The sequence below is a fragment of the Phascolarctos cinereus genome, unplaced genomic scaffold (assembly GCF_003287225.1).
Source record: "Phascolarctos cinereus isolate Bilbo 61053 unplaced genomic scaffold, phaCin_HiC Scaffold_726;HRSCAF=1367, whole genome shotgun sequence".
Lineage (NCBI taxonomy): Eukaryota > Metazoa > Chordata > Mammalia > Diprotodontia > Phascolarctidae > Phascolarctos > Phascolarctos cinereus.
The window spans coordinates 224796271-224819107 of record NW_027556098.1 but is presented as its reverse complement, the minus strand read 5'-3'; the positions used below and the strand labels follow the sequence as shown (position 1 = coordinate 224819107).

General features: G+C 35.1%; 1 protein-coding gene across 1 annotated transcript in view; it reads right to left on the bottom strand.

Moving 5' to 3' along the window:
- Positions 1-22837, bottom strand: part of SCN3A (sodium voltage-gated channel alpha subunit 3) — a 141650-nt gene that overhangs the window by 78942 nt on the left and 39871 nt on the right. The window contains exons 2-8 of the mRNA XM_020990844.2: positions 21134-21450; positions 17081-17199; positions 12405-12494; positions 3485-3613; positions 2872-2963; positions 870-1142; positions 563-626 (exon numbers count right to left, since the gene is read on the bottom strand). Of these exons, the coding sequence (XP_020846503.1) occupies positions 563-626; positions 870-1142; positions 2872-2963; positions 3485-3613; positions 12405-12494; positions 17081-17199; positions 21134-21400 (1034 nt within the window). The 5' untranslated portion in view covers positions 21401-21450. The remainder of the gene's footprint in view (positions 1-562; positions 627-869; positions 1143-2871; positions 2964-3484; positions 3614-12404; positions 12495-17080; positions 17200-21133; positions 21451-22837) is intronic.

Sequence of the window (22837 nt, the reverse complement as noted above, 5' to 3'; positions counted from 1 at the left end):
GGAATCCAGGGAGGTCAGAATGGGAGTGGAGGAAAGAGAGTATTCCAGGCATGGGGGATAGCCAGAAAGAAGGCCAGGAGATGGAGTGTCTTGTTGTGGAACAGCCAGGAGGCCAGTGTCACTGGATCAAAAAGTATATTTTGGAGAGTAAGGAGACTGAAAAGATAGGAAGGCGCTAGGTGATGAAGGCCTTTGACAACTGCCAGCTTCCACCAACATCTCTACCACATATGAACACACACAGATCTCCCTAAAACCTGATATCCTATCCTTATTCTCTGCTTTCCAAGTTAGAAAGTAATGAATCCCAAGATGTACTAATATAAGGTTTTAATGTATTAATGAAAGAAGGAGAGACTCCCATTCCACAGATGCAGTTTATTGTAATCTTCTGGAGACACTGGTTTAACCCGAAAGAGTGACTTTTTGGTGTTAATTTTAGGGACTCTGACAAAAAAAGAAAATATTTGGAGTCCCATTTGCAATTCTATTCTTTCTATGTGTAGAGCTAGCCTTGTAATTATTTGTCTCTTCTGGTTTCTATTATATAATAAAATCTTACCCTGCATCTGAGCTATTTCCACAAAGTAAAGCATCACTTTGTCCATCCAAATAATAAAAATGACCTGTTAATGAAAAGAATAAAAATATTTTAGAGATTAATTCATATTAAGTTTCATGCTATCTCATAACAATATGCATTTATACTTATTCCATTGTTCTGAAATACTCCTTACTTTCCATAAGAATAGGCACTGAATTTCTCAACAGTTATTGGCATCAGATTTTTTTTAGAACACCCTCATTTCTTCATCTATTGACATTTGTAAAAATTTTGGCAAAAAATAATATATAGCAGCACTTCTTACTTTTATCTTCAATGTATTCCTTCCAGTTAAATGTGCTCATTGTTGTATTACCAGATGTCCCATTTATATCTATTGTACTATTAAAGTAGGAAGTAATGTTTGTTTCAAAAGTAGAATTGCCTGGGGGCCATTGCAAACATTTATTCCTCAGGTTGCCCATGAACAGCTGCAGCCCAATGAGAGCAAATACACTCAGACAAAAGACAGTCAGGATCATGACATCAGAAAGCTTCTTCACTGACTGAATCAGAGCCCCCACAATAGTCTTTAAACCTGCAAAGAGAGGATGATAGAACAACGTATTAATACTGTCATAAATCACAATTTCTTATTAATCATGCATGAACATCCCTTCCCTTTCATTCCCCAAATGATTGTTTGGCTTATGAGATAATAAAGCCCAGCAAACAACCTATGGGTTTGGGAAATGAATGAAGAACAAATTTCTATCTTATAGGTAGTGTACTTTCTGGCTCCTCACTATGACTTTTTATTTTAAAACAGGAAATTTTGTTTATTATTGGTTATATGCCCACAGGACCATATAAAGAAAATCTTTCTGTTCTTTCTTTATATTTCAGCTCTTCTTTTTTATTATGTTTTCTTTTCCTTAACCATTGTCATATATTATTATTTTTTTTTAACCTGGTTTAGAGGGGGAAAAAAACAAATTAACATTTAAAAAATCCAATGTTATGTTGAAGCTATTTTTTTAAAAAAAATTATCTCTTCTACTTTTAAGATAACTTTAAAAAAACAGATTTCTATTTTCAATCCTAAACATTTTCAATAAATGATAAAATTAAAAAAAAATAATTAAGCTGTACAGCATTGAAGCTTTTTCTAAATGTTTTAAGAAAAAGCTTCATACCTTGAATGAAAAGTGGTTTAAAAATAGCTGTCTCATGCAATACTTCGTTAAACTCAGGAGCTGACTTTATATAAAATATAAAAATGTAAGGATTCGTTATAATTAAAACTCTGCATTGCATTTACTGCATATTGTTAATATAATTTTTTAAAAAGGCTTATTGGGGCTACAAAAATGTGCATACCCTTTGATCCAGCAATAGCACTTCTAGGGCTATATCCTAAAGAGATTAAACAAATGGGAAAAGGACCCACATGTACAAAAATATACATAGCCTCTCTTTTTGTGGTGGCAAAGAATTGGAAATTGAGAGGATGCCCAACAACTGGGGAATGGCTGAGCAAGTTGTGGTATATGAATGTAATGGAATACTATTGTGCTATAAGAAATGATGAACAGACTGACTTCAGAAAAACCTGAAAAGACTTATATGGTCTGATGCTGAGTGAAGTGAGCAGAACCAAGAGGACTTTGTACACAATAGCAGCCACGTTATGCAATGCCTAAGAATGTTAAACTGAACCCTTCTCAGCATTATGAGGATCTAAGACATCTCCAGAGGCCTTGGGATGGAAAATGCTGTCCACATCCAAAGAAAGAACTATGGAAGTCAAATCGCTCTCACTTATTTTTACCTTCTGTTGAGTTTTGTTTCACCTTTATCATGGTTCCTCCTATTGGTTTTAATTTTTACTTCCAACTTCACTAATGTGAAAATATGTTTAATGGGTATGTAAATGTAAAGCCTATGTCAGATTGTGTACCGTCTTGGGGAGGGTTGGGGGGAGAAAAGGGAGAAAAAATTTTCAACTCAAAAGCATATGGAAAAAAAATTTAAAAAAATAAAAATTAAAAAAAAAAATAAAAAAGGCTTATTGCTGTAAAGTTGTGCTTTCAACTTGGATATATTTAAAATCAGCCTCAGTGTTTAACCTTGCTCTCACATGGAATAACCGAAATAGTTTTCAATGCTCAGAGAACTCTGAATGTCCTCAATGCTGAGACATTGCCCAGGTCCACAAACTCTGTTACATATCTGTATAAGGGAGTTCACACACACAAACACAATAACACGCAAGAAATAATTGGATATATAAGGGACCTAATCCCTTACACCAGTTAACTTCTTACCTGGGATTACAGAAATAGTTTTCAGAGCTCTCAATACTCTGAAAGTTCGAAGAGCTGAAACATTGCCTAGGTTTACAAATTCTGTTACGTACCTGTAGAATTAAATCAGAGTTATTGAGGGTTTTTGCAGAGTTTATGCTAAGTAATTCTGCATTTGGTTCATAGACCACATTGCCAAAGGAGTCTAATGAAATTGCTAGTGTTTGAAGTTACCTTTCATTTTGACCTATACTTAAAGAATATAATTTAGAAGCTCTTAGTTATTTAAATGGCAACAAAGTGAACTAAGCTAGTGTACCAAACTTATTTCCCTAAATTTAGCTGGTGGCACTGGGACAGGGTGAAGTCAACAAATAACTTTAACAATGTTGAGTAAAAAGAATTTAGGATATTAGTTAATGCCCCTTGCTTACAGTTACTCTTGGAACTGATACATAATGCCAACTTCAATAGCAGATTTTGTTTTGAAATACAGAATGTGTTCCAAAAATGCATGCAACAGATAGTCACATCAACTAAAAAGAAATCCCTATAATGATAAAGCCATATTTGGTATCTTTTATGCAGAAATTAATTTCATGCCTTTGTTTACGTGAGCATTTCATACACTTACGCCATCAAAATGACACTGAAATCCAGCCAGTTCCATGGATCACGAAGAAAAGTAAAGCCTTCTAAGCAGAAACCTCTTGCCAAAATTTTTATAAGTGATTCGAAGGTATAAATTCCTGTAAAAGTGTACCTAGGAGAAACATTGAAGAAAAATTTGATACTGTATAATGGTTTTTCAACATAAGATCTTTTAAAAAAGCCAAAATCACACTAATACTTTTCATTAGAGAATGAAAATATAGGTCTCTTTTTGGCTCTATTCAAGGGAATTTAGTTACTGACACCATAAACATTGTTGTATAAGGAGTTTCCCTGAGCATTAGAGGACACAAATCAAGATTGTGTTAAGCAGGTTGTTGCTGCTGGTGTTATTGTTTTAAGTTCCCAAAGAATTTTATAAGGACTTGATAACATGAATTTTGGACATTTATTATTACATAGATTTTTCCAAATTAGGAGACAGAATTTTAAATGCAAGGTTGAATTTGAAAAGATGTACTGCTTACCCATAATTTTATCTGTTCATTCTGCTGTACCTCCAAACATGTTTCTATTCAGTCAGCTGTTGTAAACTGATCAATTGACTTTCTGGCGTGCCATCTTTCTCTTATGAAAGATCTTTTGAACCTACACCTTAAGCTCTGAGAGGGAGGGAACAAATCTAGACTTGAATATAAGAACCCAAAAAACAATTACAGGGCTCTACTCTTTCTTTTGGGTCCTTTAGGTTACAGTCAGGAAGTTATCAGTTATTCTCCCCCAAATCTCTAAAGAGTTTTTATGCCTGAATTGAGAGAAGAGAGCCAGGGCAGTCACAGCAACCTATGACCTTTAATTACACAGCCCCTATGAAGTGTGAATAGTCACAAATAATGAGAAATGAAAATAATTCTTGCCCAGATGGGAGCCACCCCTGGCATATTTGAAGAAAGGGTTACATGTCATAGCTATTTTGCTGATTTCTAGTCTGTTCCAAATATACCATCAGCAATGACTCTTTTTCAGGAAAAATTCTATAAAGGATTATTAAAGTTGATTTGTGAGTATTTAGAAAAGAATGTGAAAATCCACAGGCATCAACAAAGGGTCACTAAAAATGTCATGACAAAGTGACAATTTCCTTTTTAAAGTATGCTTACTAGGTTAATAGATCAGAGAAATGCCGTGCACATAATATATCCTGATTTCATGAAAGCATCTGACAAAGTCTCTAATGATATCCTTGTGGATAAAATAATGAAATGTGGGCCAGATGATAGTAATGTTGACCTTTGCAGATAGTTGAACAACCTCATCCAAAAAAGAGTTGACTGATAGGTTGACATCCATCTAAAGAAATGTCTCTTAATGGAGCATCCCAGGGCTCCCTCTGAACCTTAGCCCTATCTTGTTCAGTATTTTTGGATGAAGACATGAAAGGCATGTTTATCATACCTGCAAATAATATAAATCTTGGGGGGACAATGCCTGACAACACCTAGAAGCGATCTTTGCATGGTAGAAATCAACAAATATCTGAGGAGTGATTAATTTCTTTATGGTAGATGACAAGATCAGGAGTCAAAACTACCTTGACATGTTAGAACAATAGACTAAAATCAACAAGATGAAATTTAACAAGAATAAATATTAAATCTGTCACTGACTGAAATATTTTTTGTTGTATGAGTACAGTATGGAAAATTCTGAAGTTCAAGAAAAAAAGATATAGGAATTTTACTTGATCATAAGGTCCATATTACCATATAGTGCTAAAAAAAGCTAATTAAATTTTGTTGCATTAATAGAATTGACTTTTCATGACCCCGTTTGTGGTTTTCTTGGCAAAGATACTGGAGTGATTTACCGTTTCCTTCTCCAGCTCATTTTACAGATGAAGAAACTGAGGCAAACAGGGTTAAATGACTTGCCTAGGGTGACATAACTTGTTAAATGTCTAAGGCCAGATATGAACTCAGGAAGATGAGTCTTCCCGACTCCAGGCCAGGCACTTTATCCGTTGTGCCACCTAGCTGCCCTAATAGAATAGTATGGTAATAGAGAATAGTAATTTCACTTTATTCTGTAAAGCTTTGGCTACACCTGGAATACTGTTTTCAGTTTTGGAGCTCATATTTCAAAAGGAACAATTACAAACTAGAGTGCCTTATGAGAAAGGAAACCTAACCTAGATTGTAAAGGAACTTGCAATCCATTGTCACATAGGGCCCGCTGGTAGAACTGAAGGTGTTTAGTAGATAGGGCACTGAACCTGGAATCAGGAAGACCTGAGTTCAGATCCAATCTCATAAACTTATTAGTTATGGAATCCTGGGCAAGTGACTTAACCATGATAAAACGTGTAAAACTTTGCAAACCTTAAAGTGCTATATAAATGCTAGCTATAATGATCATAATGTTTAGACTAGAATAGAGAAGACTAAGGATAAATATAATATCTTTTTAGATGTTTTTCACGAGGAAGAGATAGTAGGCTTGTTCTGTGCTCCTCCCAAGAGTAGAACTGAGATTTATCAGCATCAATTTAAAAAAAAATAGATTTGGCTCAATATACATAGGAGCTTTCTAATAATTAAAGCTATCCAACAGAGCTATGAGTTACCTGGTGAAGTCTATGAGTTTACTGTCATTGGATTTATTCAAGTAGAGGTTAGATGATAAGCTGTCAAGTTATAGACAGAGGGGTTACAGAATTCATTGCTACACTAGATTAAAGACTGAGCAAGATCAACACTATTGTTCTATCCAACTCTTAAAGTCCTATGATTCATTCTTTTAAAAAAATATTTTATTATTTATAGTTATATAGTTATCAAAGCCAATCAAAAGTCTCTTGCCCCTTATTTCTATAGCAAAATTGTTTTTACCTTTTTAAAAACAAATCCCTTCATCCCTCCAACAATTTTGCACGAGTATAAACTTAAGTCAAGGTGACTTATTTTTAGATAGCTTCAATATAGGATAGTCCCTAGAGAAATTGACTCTCAATGACTTTAATTAGAAGGGTTTTTGTTTTTTTAAAGATATCATCTTAATTTAATATATAGCAAAAATAAAAGAGATTGATTCTCTAATACTAATTTTTCCTGTGAGAGAAATTCCTTAAGAATTTCTTGAACTTTATGCTTTTTTGTCAGGTACATTTTATATGTCTTTCCATGCTTAGGGGGGAAAAGTCCACTTTCTTTGATCATTAAGAGTCAGGGCATTAATTAAGACTTTATAGCTGCTTCTCAATCAAGTAAAAGAAAGATGATGTTTTGGGCCTTACAAATAGAGTAAAACACATGTTTTTCAGAGTGGAAATATATTGACTAAAATTGTGCTGGATTTTTGATTAATGCTTTAAGAAAAGTTAGGAATAATTAAAGAAAACTCCAATTGTCATAGCACAAGTATCAATCTAAGAATGACTTCAGTTTCTGCTTTCTCTTTCTCACCTTTAGCTTTTCAAGGCATTTTTTTTGTTCTTTTATCTCATGTCATTTCAAATATTCTCCTTCAATCCCTTCTTCCTTTAAACTCAATGTACATAAGCAATACTCAAAAGTACAGTCACTGTTATTAGCCAGTTATTAAGTGCTTGTGAATGTCTGAAATTGCACAGTTTCTGATGACTGCTTTGTCATTTTGAGATAAGCTTATGATGGAACCTAACTATTTGAGGTCAGCTGCTACTTTGTGGAGCCACTTGCTTAACTTTTCTGTGACTCATTTTCTTTGCCTATAAAGTGGCTTGATATTCTCCCACTGTTGCTTGATTTTAGCATCTAATTGTCCTTTATGCACTGTCTACATTTTTCTTTTGCTTTTCTTCTCATGGAGGTATTTGAGAAAGCCAGTCTGTGATGTCGACAAATATTTATTAAGTGCTCACTATTTGTTAAGCACTGTGCTAACCCCTGAGAATACAAAGAAAAACAAAAACAGTCCCTTCCCTCACTTCTAAAGGGACAGACAATATGTAAATAAGATCTGTACACAGTAGATGAGAGGTTATCTGAGTCAAGGTAGTAGCTGCTGGAATTTGGGGGTGGGATAAGGCCTCTTGTAGAAGATGCTATGTGAGCTAAATCTTGAAGGAAGCCAGGGGAACTAAGAGCCAGTGGTGAAGGGCCAGTATGTCCATCATGTGAATGACAGCCAGTGCAAAAGCACAAGGTAGAAAGAAAAGAACATGGAGTGTTGCATTGGAGAAACAGCAAGTATGCTAAACTTCCTGTTGTTAAGTATGATATTGTTTAAAAACAAAACAAATAAACAGATAGAAAAACAACCATATTTCTCTTCCCCAGTCTATCCAAGTCCCCAAATCACAATGGTTTGATTTCCTAAAAACTGAATGTGTTTTTTCATTGGTATAGTGAACTCTTAGGAAGTTATATTCCCCTACCAATAGTTTGATTTATCACTTTTAAATATATACCACCTTTGCTTATGTTTCTACTTGACATGTGGAGAAACTATGGTAGTTAAGATAGTATTCTCAAAAATATTTCCTGTCTACGTTTTTCACTCTTACAAGAGCTCAGAAAAATGTGTGAAGGAATTGAGAAATCATTCCAACTGTTTAAACTGTTCTATTTTTTTCCATGCGAATAGGAGATATATACATGAATATATTTCTTCTTCTCAATAGACCATCATTTTCATGGAGAATATTTCTAACAGCTGTAATTTTATGCAATTCAAGAGGAAGGCTCTAGATAGGCTAAGATTGATCTTTATTTTATAAAGTATATTTCCTTTCTGACTTTGCTGAGTGAGTTGTTATTTCTGTGATCTGCTATTAAAGATATCTGTAGCTACCATGACATTCTGGAAGGAGGTGGTACTTAGTCTACCAAATCTTCCCTGATTTCTTCCCTCCCCCCTACCCTTTCCAATTGCTATTGTTTTTCTAACCTCAATTTATTTTGGATCCTGATTGGTGCGATTAAGAATTCCCTCCCTGAAATGGTAGCATTATTTAAATTTCCATTACATATTTCAGTTGGGCTACAATACATTACCATATTTTACATAATTATAACTTTGAATACTGCAAATTTAAATAAGTGATACCACTTCAAGGGATCATTATTTTCATTAATTGAGACCTAGCTACATTACACTTATTTGTAATGTAAGTTAGATATAGATTTGTCCCTATTAGAATGTAAGTAACTTGAAGAAGAATCAGTTTTGGTTTTGTGTCAATTGCCTGGTACTGTGTTTTGTACATAACAAATGTTTAATAATTGTTCAATGAATGGAATTGAATAAACTGAGACTAAACCTTTAAGCTGTGCTTGTTAAGGATCAATATGATATTAAGGTTCCTGCATCATTCCTACATGATTGAATCTATGAATGAAGATGCCATACTTTTCCTGGTACTTGGTAAATAGATGATTAAGGACATCTCTGGGGCAGTCCCAGGGGCACACTATGAGTTTCTTGTGAACAAACCCAATAACACAAACTTCCTGATATGACTTGATACAGTTCGACACATACAGAGCAAGTACTCAAACAGTGCTTGTTAAAGTAATGGAAGTGAACGTTTAGGTGGGAAGCAAAATACTCATGCTTTTTTTGTTCAAACCCTAACAATATGATCCAAAACACATCGCTTAGACTTCCTGTGCTACCTACATTTTCTTAAGAACTGAAATGGGGACAAAAATGTTTTATATAAGCTGATTTTAAAAAAAAATTTAATCATTTTATAATTCACTTGCGTAATTGATGGGGATGGGATCTGGAAGGAAAAGACCATGTCTTTGGGATCTGGACCCCAAAAAGGAAAAACCTGGCCAAATCTCTGCCCTTCACCTGAGGCTACAATCCTATCAACAGCCACAACTTTCATTGTGGCTGAGCCCAATCTCTCAATTCTATTCTGTTACTTCCCAATTGCACTTGGTCACTTCCCACCCTTAATCCTTGCTCAGGTACTCCTGACTTCCCGGCGGTGCTCTGTCCACTGTGCCACCTAGCTGTCCCCAGATCACCTGTCTTCTTTACTGATAAAACTTCAACAAGCAGATGCCATTAACACTTGACTTTGACATCGTTTCTGTCCCTAAACCCTCTCTTATTAAGTAGTTAGAGTGATCTGTAAACAACCACTTACTCTTACCTCAAGTAAACTTGCAGGATTTCAATGGCTTCCCATTCAATATCAAATCAAGTCACACTGTAAAATCATAGGACCATAGATTTAGAGCTAGAAAGAGCCTAGGAGCTCATTTAGTCCAACCTCCTCATTTTACAGATAGGGAAGGACAGAAAAGTCCAAGGTCACACAGAAAGTAAATAGCAAGGGTGAAATTTGAATGGGTCTTTCCGAATTCATTTATCTTTCCATCAGACCATCCATTATTTAAAGTCATCTAAAATCTAGTTCTACCTTACCTTTTCAGCCTTATCTCTAATGCTCATATTCCTGTAGTCTATACTTTTAACCAAACTGGATTCCCTCATTTTCACCATCCCAGTCAACAAGGTATTTCTCAAGCAGTCTTCTACCTCTGGAGAGGTTTTCCTCTTATACTGTCTCCATTTCCATCTGTTTAGATCCTTCCCTTTTAATGTCTAATTTAGGCCCCACCTCTTTCATGAATACTTTCCTGATTTCCCCACTTGTTATTTCTAAATCCCCTCTTGTTCTTTGTTTTCACTTAGCCTATTTTGCTTTGTGTTATGCTTATTTGTGTATGTGAATTCTCCTTTATCAGATTATTTGAGGGCAAGGATAGTCTTGTTTTATTTTTGTTTTCCTTATTGCCTGGGACAGCAGCCTTACTCATAATAGGTGCTTCATCAATGTTTATTGAGTGACTGAAAGTTGTATCCTTTTAAGAAGCTAAGATCCTTTCTTAATGGGAAAAATGACCATAACTCATATTTTTATTTATTTTTATGAGTTTATATTGTGTTTTCTTAAAGCATGAGTCATCTCTAAGTAACTTCTCACTTCTCTTAGGGATGACAAAACAATAGATAAGAAAATGCTTTGAGTTTTTCAATGGAAAAATACCATATGCAGGATACACATTCTTTTTCCCATTATACCCTAAATGAAAGGGCTGGGGCATTGACTCAGTTAAAGTAGGGAATTGTTTAAAAAGAACTGCTACTCTGGCCATGGCTGTCTAGACTAATAAACAGAATTTGTGACTAGAAATGTATAGATCAAGACTCAGTAGTTTTTGTAGTTCCTGATATCCAGGAAAACACAAAAGAATGAGCTGTTGGGTACCTTTGGGTATTGGTGAGTTGACAGCACAGTTTCTTAAACTGATCTGGGTTTTTACATCTAGGTAAACTTGCCTCACCTTTGTGAAAACAAAGGTTAAATGTCTTGCAATGTTAAGGTCTTACCCTGTTGAAGAAACCAGACACCATTTTAGAAGCCTCATACTGCTTCAGGAATACTTAGCACAGTTATCTTTCTTTGAGTGGCTCTATTTTCTTTTCCACATCACATCAAATCATTTATTTTATGTCATTGCCTTCCGAACCCCGTGTTCAAGCTTACATGCTGCTTCTTATATCTCTTTACTTTATATCTGTACATAACTTTATCATCTCTTTTAAACTGACCCCTGTTTTCTTTCTGACACTGCTCTTACAATAGATACTGGGCTTTGCTGCTAAATGAACTTAAGGAGATGTGTTTGTTACTAATGAGAAGTTCTAGCTTAGGGTTGTTTCCTTGGAGATTAGACCAGCTGGCCTAATTCTTGCTTTATATTCTGGCAAGTACTACATATAAGATTTCTGACTTGACAACATATACATATACACAAATTACACAAATCAACAGCTCAGGTGATCTTGGAGTCTCCATCTAAAGGCATGAGGAACTGTGAATAAGACTCAAGAACACTTTTCTTTAAAATATCTAGGTAACATAGCTGATTGCTTGCTGTCTCAGGGAGCAGGGAGGAGAGATAAGAAGGGATAGAATTTGGAACTTAAAACTTAAAAAAAAACTGCAAATGGGGGCAGCTAGGTGGCTCAGTGGATAGAGCACTGGCCCTGGACTCAGGAGGACCCGAGTTCAAATATGACCTCAGACACATAACACTTACTAGCTGTGTGCTCCTGGGCAAGTCACTTAACCCCACTGCCTAGCCGGAAAAAAAAACCCCACAAATGTTAAAAGTTGTTTTTACATGTAATTGGGGAAAAGAAAATGTTTAAAAAATAAAATAGCTAGGTAGCACCATGGATAAAGTACTGGACCTGGAGTCAGGAAGACCTGAGTTCAAGTCCAGCTTTAGACACTTACTAACTGTGTGACCCTGGCCAAATTATTTAATCTCTGTCTGTCTCAATTTCCTTATCTGTAAAATGGGGGTAATAGTACCACTTACCTTCCAGGGATGTTGTGAGGATAAAAGTATGTAAAACCACTTTGCAAACCTTAAAACATTTTATAAATTCTAATTGTAATGATATAGTCAATGACTAATAAAACTCAGGAAAAACACCTTGAAAAAGAGGCATTGCAATATTTGGAAAGGCTTTTCTCTTTGCTTTTACACTCCCTTTAAAAATAAGACATTAACGGGAACCTCCATAAGGAAAAATACTTATCATCATTAAAATACATGAAGCTTTAGACCTTGTTTTACCTAAATTGATAAAGAACATACTTATTTCATTTACATTAATTTTTTAGCATACCAGATATTAATTCAGCACCAAAATTCAGTCAATGTCCTGAAAAAAAATCCCACCACCTCATATAAATGAAGCCCCACATGGTCTTACATATCAAAGAAACAGCCCTTTGCAGATAAGGAATTATGAGGAAGGATGTTCAACCTGCCCCAGAAAGTGGAACCATAAGTGAGGCCAGAGACAAAGAGATATATCTAAGAACATTTTTAAGTCAGTTTCATATTCCAAGAATCATTTCTACTTACTCTACATTCTTTGTCCAGTCTGGAGGGTTACTCATGGTCATAAATACACAGTTGGTCAGAATAGTGCACATAATGAGCATGCTGAATAAAGTAGATTATAGTTAAGGAATAAATAAGAGTAGCTTTAATAAAATAAGGGCAATAATAACTGTGTGGATGCTGACAAATTGCCTAGGTATAATACTAAAAAAAAATTTAACTGCCCAAAAAATTATATGCATTTCCTATTTTAATGTTAATCTCAAAAAATACTGCCCAGAACAAATTCTTGGAAGGTAATCTCATTTTTTTTCTCAACAACATTGGATTATGTACACCCCTTTTAAAATTCAGTAGGAATTCTCCATTCAAGTAAACTATGCCAGATGGCTCTATCAGAGGACGAGACCCTTTTAGTGAGTATAAAATACTGTTTAAATATGTAAGTTGAACAGTGTGCATAATTTAATTCTTTATTTTTATACAAAGATTAATGATTGCAATATAGAAAGTTGAGAGTGTTCAGATAATATATTGATTTATTCTGTGCAACTAAGAATTAGATAATGAGTATGTCATAAATAAATGCTGTTGTAGCTCTTTACCAATGGAACTAGTTATTTTCCAGCTTAAAAAAAATAGGAGTATCAGAAGCCAGAACCAATAGCTGGTTACTTTTTATAGTACCTTGTATGTACAAAGGATTATTGTATCATTCTGCCGCCACCCCCCCCAAAAAAAAAAGATGGAAGAGTGGAAGTAGTGTTATGGGTTTGTTCTGGACATAAAAATGTGATGTTGGATAAATGACTTAAATTAGGCCTTAGTATTGATAAATGGACATATTGGACAAGATGAAATGTAGAGTCATATGAGGAAAAGATTCATCAGAAATCTGAAATTTTCTATTACTGTGGTCATTGGTGTTTTTTTTTTATTTCATTAGACGATGGGGTTAAGTGACTTACCCAGGGTCACACAACTAGTAAGTGTTATGTGTCTGAGGTCAGATTTGAACTCGGGTCCTCCTGACTCCAGGCCCAGTACTCTATCCATTGTGTCACCTAGCTGCCTGGATTGACACCTACCTACACTTCTTTAAATCCTTTCAGAGAAGACTTCGGTCTTGGAGTCTCTACAAGAAACATCCTTCTTAGGTTTAACCTAAATCCCTTATGCTGAAATTTAAATCATATCTGACCCTCCAGTCACAGCATAAGAGACTTCTAAAAATCATCAGATCCATCCCCACTGCCTCAGAGATGTTCTGTTCCTGTCTATTCTGAAGCCTCTTCATGTAAGTGTCTTTCTCTTAAAACTTCATGTTATAATGAAACTTTTTCAGTGTTACTCTTGAATACTATAGTTTATAACTGCACATTTTTTTCAAACTCACTCAACCCAATTCTGAAGTCTGTACACTAGATAGCAACTTATACATTTGTATAAATCATTTTTATTTTATGACCCTACACTCACAAAAGCATTTCTTGTTCTCTGGTTGCTTCAAGTTATTACATCTTGCCTTACCTCCAACTAAACTGTAAGATGTTCTCTGGAAAGGATGTTTGGCACCCCCCCCCCAAAAGCACCAAAGCATAGTTCAGAATCCTCAGTTGACAAATGCTGAATATTGAATGTTTTGAAAATAGTCATAGTAGCACTAAGGGCTATATCCATGACATTGCTTGAATTCATCAGTTCCCATGTATTTAATCGGTAAGTCTGGGCAGATGATATGTAAAGCTACGTATGCAACTTTAGTCTCCATACTGAGCTACAGACCCACATCAGCAACGGCTTTTTGGACACTTCAAACTGAATGTGCCATAGGCATCTCAAATGAAATATGTCCAAGGCAGAATTTATTTTCTTCCTCCTCTCTCAAACCATCTTATCTTCTAAAGTACCCTATTAGTACTAAGGGAATCGCTATCATCTCTGTCACCAGGCTCACAGCCCTGGAGTAATACTGTGCTCCTCATCCTCACTTATACCACAAACTGAATCAGTTGGTAAATCTTGTTTTTCCTTCATGACATCTTTCACTCTTCTTTCCAATTCTGGAGCTACCAGCGTTGTTCAGGCCTTACCACTCTTGCCTGGACCATTTCTTTGGCCTTCTGGTTGATCTCTCTACCCCAAGTCTCTCTCTACTCCAGTCCATTCTCCACTTGGCTGCCAAAGTGATTTTCCTAAAGTATATGTCTGACCATGCCACCTTCATTCTCCCCACAATTCAATGAGCTCCAGTGGGTCCCTGTTACCTTTAAGATGAAATATAAAATCCTCCATTTGGTTCTTCATAACCTGGCTCTTCCTACCTTTCCAGTACACTTATGCTTTACTGCCCTGTACTCAGTGATGTTGCTGCATTGGCCTGATTGTTGTTTCTCTTTTATAATATACCTGTCTCATCTCCTTGCCATTGTATGGGCTCTCCCCCAGGCCTGCAAAGCTCTTTTGCCTCTCCTCCACCGTTCAGTTTCTCTGATTTCCTTCACGACTGAACTCAAATTTCACCTTCTGCGGGAGGCCTAAACTGGTTCTCTTACCTGCCAGTGCCTTTCCCTCTGAGTCTATCTTCCCTCTACATATCTTGTATGTATCTAGTTGTTTACATGTTATTTCCTCAATTAGAACCCAAACCAAGGGCAGGAGCTGTTTCTGCCTTTCTTTGAATCCTCAGTACTTAATCCGGTGCCTGGCACATACCAAGTGCTGAATAAAAGCATGTTGATTAATTGACCTATTGTTTTGTTAATAATACTTCATTAAGGGTCTTATTGTAGGTAATAAAAGGTATAAACAGACTAGCATTGTTCTTATATGATCTGTTTCATTTATATAACCCAGTATCAACTAACTCTTGTATTTTAACCTCTAGATTTACTAAATTTAGAGATGGTCTGTTGTAAAAGAGAAACAACAAGGTCAGTGTAACAACATCACTGAGTGAGGGAAGGGTAGTAAATGACCTGTAGTCATTCAATAAGTATTTATTAATTACTTATTTATGTGCCAGGTATTGAGATTGATGCTGGAGATATAAAGACAAAAAAACAACGGTTCTTGCCTTCAAGGAGCTTATGTTCAGTAAGGGGAGACAATATGTAAATGAGAGGGTGTAAACTTGGCTTCAAACTTGTGCATAAGACTCTCCTCATTGATGACAAGAGTGATGACTTAATGCCGTATACTAGTGTGAGGGGCAAAGTTGGTGTAAGAGATAAAGAAAGGAGAGAATTCTAATTCTTTCCTATTTTTAGAGGGGGCACATACAGTTCCAGTCTCTCCTAAGAAAGAAACCCATGAATAGAGGGGGGAAAGCTATATCTTTATCATATTCCTAATGTCCAGATTGCCTCCTTAGAGACTTCTGGGAATTTCCCCATATGATCAAGGCTTTTCTCTCTTGATTGATCTAAGACATCCTGCTTCCAAAGAACAAGTTTGTCTCATACATTCTAATCTGCATAACCTCTTAGATTTCTGTTTGCTTTCTGCTTAAATAAATGGCTTTACTCTTTAGTCCCTCATTGTGATAGTCTATGTGTAACTAGCATTTAGTGCTAATGGGTCAAGCCTACAAGTTTATTATAAGCCTTCCTCTTTAAGGGATAGTGACCAGTAAAGCAGCTTGAATCTGTTAGCAGTATTTAGAATGATAGATAGATTTGGTTCTAATCCTTAGAAGAACAGACCATTCAGCTTTATAATCCCTTCTACTGCTCTTTTCCTGAAAGGGAGCAAAGTCTCCCTTGGAGACAGGTCGGAAAAATTACAAGGATATCTATGAAACTTCCCCATGAACCACATTTAGATAAACTCATATGGATATCACATAACTTGGATGGGATATACACTGCCTACATAAATCTATGCACATACACACATATAGGTACATGTGTGTATATGTGTATATGTATACATACTTATACATACATATGTTTACATGTGTATATGTCTTTCTCTCTCTCCCTCCCTCCCTCCCTCCATCCATCCATCCTGTGCAAGGGCACAGAGTCAGAAGATGAAGGTTAAATATGGGGAATTCTAACAAGGCCAGTTTGGTTGACCCAAAGAGTGAGTCAAGGGAAGTAATATATAATAGGTATGGAAAGATAAGGTGGAGTTAGTTTCTGAAGGTCTTTAAATGCCAAATGTAAAAGTTTATATTTGACCCTAGAGGTAATGGGGGCCATTGGCTTTTATTGAACATTAGGCTCACATTGTCATATCCATGCTTAAAAAACAAAATCACTTTGGCAGTTGCCTAGAAGATGAATTGGAGGAGCAGCCTTGGGGTAGGGAGACCAAGTAGGACCTAATTACAGGTGATCCTACCTAACTAGGATTATAGCCTAATGGATAAAGAGAAGGAAATGGATGCTAGAGATGTTGTGGAGGTAGATGAGATAAGACTTGGCAACTTATTGGATGTGTGGGTTGAGAGAAAATGAATAATAACACTATTTACTTGGGTACCTGGAAAAATGATTCAATAATAGTCTCAGCAGTCAACATCTCTATGTATCAACAGCAGAAAAACAAAGAGTTCAAGTACAAATTAAACCAACAAATTACCATTGACTTAAAGGGCACTCTCTATATATTTAATGTAGAAATGTGATTTTTGTTTTTAAAAAACAGATTTTTAGAAATAAAAATTCAAAACAACCATTCTGAAAGGATATGAATGTACCAAAATCTTAATAGCAATTTTTCTTACAGGGTTGAGAGGAGTTAAAATATACAAGGCAGATGTGGCACTGAATCGAAAGATTGCCTTTCCTTTATTCAATACTATGAACGTCTGAAAAATAAAAAGAAGAAAATGCAATCATTATAATAACAAACAGTTGAAGACAGATATGCATAGGAAAAAATTATGTAGTCAATTTATGTTAGCCAATTTACATTTTCATAGTGTAAAAGTTTATTTACAAATAATGACTTGACAATCTAATAGATCATGTCTTAGATTATATCAATATCTCTTCCTTTCCCTCAACTCATGACCAATTCACACTCTTTTTCTGTCATATACTTCCCTGATGGCATCTTTTACTGTTGTTCTTCTTTGAAGTTCCTAAATTGTTATGTAATATTCTACTCAAACCCTCCAGGTACCTCTCCATTGCTTTAGGTGTGATATTCATTTTCCTAGTAGCTTCTTATAATATCCTTAACAATATCTTCCATCAAGAACAGACCAGCAGGATGTCTGCTACTACCTGACCCTCATCTCCCTGAAAAACTGGTTCAAAACTCATCTGCAAGTAATCTAATGCAATCAAACAGACATTAATTTAGCATCTACTATGTGCAAGGGACTATGGTGAATGCTATCAATACAAAGGTTCTGCCTCCAGGAAACCTTCCCAGATTAAACCAATCAATACATGTGTCTCTTCAGCATTGGAGCATCAGTTTGTAGTAAATGATTTTTCAACTTGTTGATATGGAGCTTTGTAGTTTTTCTTAAATCATTTCAAATTTATATTTTTGTCTACCTAAATTATATGTGTAGTATACACATACACACACATATAATTTTTCTCAAATAATTTCAAATATATGTTTTTGTCTACCTTAATTATAAGGTCCTCCAGGGCAGAGATTTTGAAATTCTGTTTCCTATTCACCCACAGTATTTAATGCAATTCTCTGAACTCAGTATAAATATATATGTTAATGAATATCTATGTATTTATATACACACAGTCATACACACATATACATTCAATTGCAGTTTTTCTTCAAGATTTCATTATTTCATATCTATTTTGATCTAATAGATTAAAATCTGCTTAGATTCATATCCATCTGCTTAAATCTTTAGGATGAGTTAAGAATATATTTCTACCTTTTAACTAAAAATTCTTAGTGTTATGTTCCATATATTCATTCTCTATGGCAACAAGCACTATTAAAATAGAAATATTTACATTGCAAATCCAATGGGCTGATGAAACAGTTTCTCTGTTAATTGTTCTTTAGTATTTAAAGACCATACTTTTTGGCAAAGTGCCTAATAAATTGTTCTCTATGAATTTCATGTAGCAAATTTGAACAATTATGTAACAAGGGTAAATAAACTATTCCCCAATAGTGAAGAGATTATCCAGGAGGCATTTATTAACTTTATTAAGGTAGCAGAGAACTCTAAAGAATACTATAATTGAGAATCGGCTAAATGATTTCCCGAAATCCATAATACTAACAATTTAGTATTAACAGTCAAATATCTAAATCAGTTTTTCTGGATTTTAATTAGAACATTTGAATATAAAATTCACTGTTAATCAAGTTGAGTTTAGAGTAAAGATATAAATGGCTATTGATAACTATTTGAATCTATTAATTAGTTGCCATTCACCACATCAGGAAGGGATTTAGACAATGAAACCCAGTACCCTTCCTACCTACCCTGCCCCCCCCAAAAAAAGAAAGAAAAAGATAAAGAAGAATAAATTGTGAAACACTCTCCCCCTTTATGGTCACTATTCTTGTTCTTTTTCCAATATCTGCTGAGTCACCAGTGGAATTGAATTTGATGGGCCAATGACACTTTTACTGGATTTTATAAGCTCCTTCTGTTGACCAAACTTTATGAACCCAAGACTTTAACAAACCAAACAACTCCTGGGTCTATGAAAGAAAATAGAATTTTGTTACATTTTAAAAAAGAATTCCAGATAATTCCCAGATAGATTTTTGGGCTTTATCCTCCCTAAGTAGTTCACAATATTAAGCATTTTCAGGGGACAAGGAAGGGAGAAGGTAGAGAGAATGACTTCTTAAGTTCTAATGAAAACTGGAGGACATCCCTTATTACTGGGAGATAGTGAAAAGAATGAGAGATTGGTGTGGTACATAAGAATGGTATCAGTAAGATCTAGGTTTACATCTTTCCTCTGACACATGCTGGCTATGTGAACATGGTCAAGTCATATGATTTCTCAGTGCTCCCAGCAACTCTCTTCTGCACTATCCCTTCCTCCTCCCAATGCAAGGAATATCAATTTTCCAGTTCTGAAGAAATAGAATGAAAATGTTGGAAAACTATATTAACACGTTTCCCTCCCCCCACCCCCCACATGAAGCTAAATTGAAAGTTTCTAAGGGGAAATGGCAGTTTAATGTCTGGGGAAAAAGTCAGTCATAATTTCCAAGGCTATTTCCTGATGACTTTTCTTGGGGGACAATGATGGAATTGAGTAAAAGGAGTGACCTCAGAGCCCTCTTTGAATGTAAGCTTTAGAAGGATTTTTTTTTCCAGTCAGCACTCTAATCAGATGGCCAGAGTGAACTAAGGTAGTGATGAGTTGTATCAGTGATTGGAGTGGCCTGGGCTAAACTGGTTTGAAACCAGATTGAACCAATTTAGACTGGTTTTAGACCAGATTGGACCAGTTTGGACCAACTTCTTTTCTACACACTGTCATTCCAGTATGCCAACACTCCAATCATAAGGCTAAAACATACTGAATGATGAGGTGTGAGTACCAACACTGGTATATATTTATAATCTATATCTATATGTATATCTATACATTTATTTATATGTGTGACTTTTACAACTTTTAGTCATTTTAATCTCATGAGGTTAAATTATACATGTATAGTTAGTGAATTCCTCTCTCATAAGTGTTGAAAACAGGATGGCTACCATTATTTTGCAGGCATTCAAGGGTCAGATTTTTGACAGTGTACTGTAATTATTCTTTTGTCTTCATCTTATGACCAGATTTGTTTTTGTACTTATGAAAATACATGTAAAATGTAAATTTCATTTGAATAATGTCAGAACATTTCAAAGTGAAAAATGAAAAATTAATTTGGTCATTTTTTTCTTATAAAATGCCAAATTGCTCTTTTGACCTCTTTCCTTCTTTTAATTGACTATTTTGATAAATTATGTGGTTGTTTTGGCATTATGTAAATGGAGAAATAATTATTGCTTAAATAGAGTTTAAAATCCTCGAGAGGGGGCCCAGGGGCTTTTTCTAGTTTATTTTTCCTTGACCTTTCGATTTAAAGTGTTATTAGAGACTGCCCAGTCATATGTTGGCTTAGGGTGGTTGCAGGCCTTAATATATATCCAAGGTTGAAAAACTACCTTTGAGAAAAATTAAATCCAAATTCATTCAATTTTCATATAGGAAGGTATAAATTGTGGACTTTACATTATAATGTTAAGTAGTTTTCTACTGCAAAGAAATCATTAAAAATAAAAACCTCAAACTCTAAATGTGAAGCATATATTTTTTAGGACAAATGACTAACACTAACTTATAGAAACATTCAGATTTGGAGATGTTATGCAACATTTTGCTCGAGTTACTTAAGTATTCCAGAGTTAACTTAGTAAGTATACCAATGAATGCATTTTGCTATTTCCACTGATATGAACCTTTTTTAACCACTTATTTAAAATTATCATGAATTCATATAGATACCGATATATCAGTGCATTTGGGGGGAATTTTATACCTGTCTATAGCTCTTATTGTAACAAAATCATTGACTGTCATAATGCATTTTATACAAAATATTATTCTGATTATACTTTGTTTCTAGAATCTTCTGATGAATATTCCATTGCTTATATGCTAGACTTTAACATAAAAAATGTGTATGGTGCATTTGCAAAGCTGAGAAATGCAGGAATAAAATAAGTACTCAATGTAAGTGAATGTTATAGGCAGTACGAACTGCAAGGGATAACCTTCCCAAGGACTCACTTTCTTATTGATATAGTATGGGTCAAGGTCCTCCAAGGGCTCTGACACCATCCCAGGTGGAATGTCTCCATAAATAAATGGGAGAGATTTTCCTGCTTCCAAGTCACTATTTGGCTTTGGTTTGTTCTCATCATCATCCTCTTTGAGTTCTCTTTTAGCCTTCTTAGCTTTCTCTTCTGCAGAGCGTTTTTCAATAGCAGCGAGAGATTCTCTAGTAAAATAGCGGAAGCTATCAGGTCCTGGGGGTACCAGCAGTGCCTGTGCCATCTTTTCATCCTGCAAATTTAATTTCGTTTAGCCTCTCGCATGAGAATGTCCTATGGGGATAAAAAGAGGAAAATAGATACCAGTTAAGAGAAAAGTAATGAAATAGGGAGGGAAAAAAATCAACCAAGATGTTATTTCATGCTTCATCTTGTTTTGCCAGCAAATAAAAAAATAGTCACTATAAACATGAAGTACAGCATTTAGTGCTGTGCCACAATTTTAACTTGTAAACATTATTACTGTTCAATCTGATTCTCCATAAATCAACTTCATAAGACATCTGTTCTTGGCTTTTGAGCCAAGAAATACAGAAATATGGTTATTTACTTCTGGTAAAGGATATGTGCTTATAAGCCTTGTAAATAGAGCCAATTCTTGATTTTTGTCGACCCTCTATCTCTCCCTTTCTCCCTGTTCTTCACTTTATGGTCACATTAGGTCATGTGTGTAGCACAGAGTACACTAGATTGAGAATCAGAAGAACTGATTTCCAATCCCTGCTGCTTATCCCCTGTCTTTCTTTGGGCAAGCCCCTTAACCTTTTAGAGACTCAGTTTCTGCATCTGCAAAATAAGAGGGTTTGAGTCAATAAGTTGTGAAATTTATTCTAGCTCCAACTCCTGTAACCAGGTCTGCTTTGTAACTAGAAAGTACTATGTAAATATGAGCTATTATTATAACTGCTATCATTATTATTTTCCCCATTGATCAATAGTTCCCCACAAGAAAGAAAACAGGTGAAATTTAAATTAAATGGCTGACTTTACTCACTGAATTGACTGGGCTGATGCTGAGATCAATGTGATTTCTCTGAGAGGCCAAGGGTCAGCAAGCTGGTTTCTTTTAAGATTTCTATTTATATTAAGTCATTGTCTTTAGTTTCTAGCCTGAGTATATGTTTCATATATAATTTTTCCCAAAAAACAAATATCAACATGTCAAAAATAATATCATATGTTACATTAATTCCAATAAGGAATTTTTGTTCTATGATTGAAATAGAGGCTTTTGTCTTAGCAAAATGGCTGATGAAACAGAAGAGTTTGATAACTACTGGTCTAGACCATTCAAAAGCCAATCAGGAATTTAGCAAATCTTTATTGCATCTCTGATATGCCTTGGGCACAGCATTCATGAAATGAATGTTGTTGTTGTTGTTGTTTTTAGTTACTTTAGCATTCAAACCAAATTGACACACGGCAGACCCAAACTGGCAGTTGTGCTATATATACACATGGCTTTCATATTTTTAATTAGGGGTCATTTTTAGAAGCTAAAATGAAGTTTGGGTATAATCTACACATTTCAACTATCCATATATTTTAATTGGGAGATCTAATACCAGGTCATGGCTAACTAGCTATATGACCTTGGCTGAGAAGTAGAACAAATTTGAACCTTTGTTTCCTTATATTTAAAATATCTATTATGATAGCT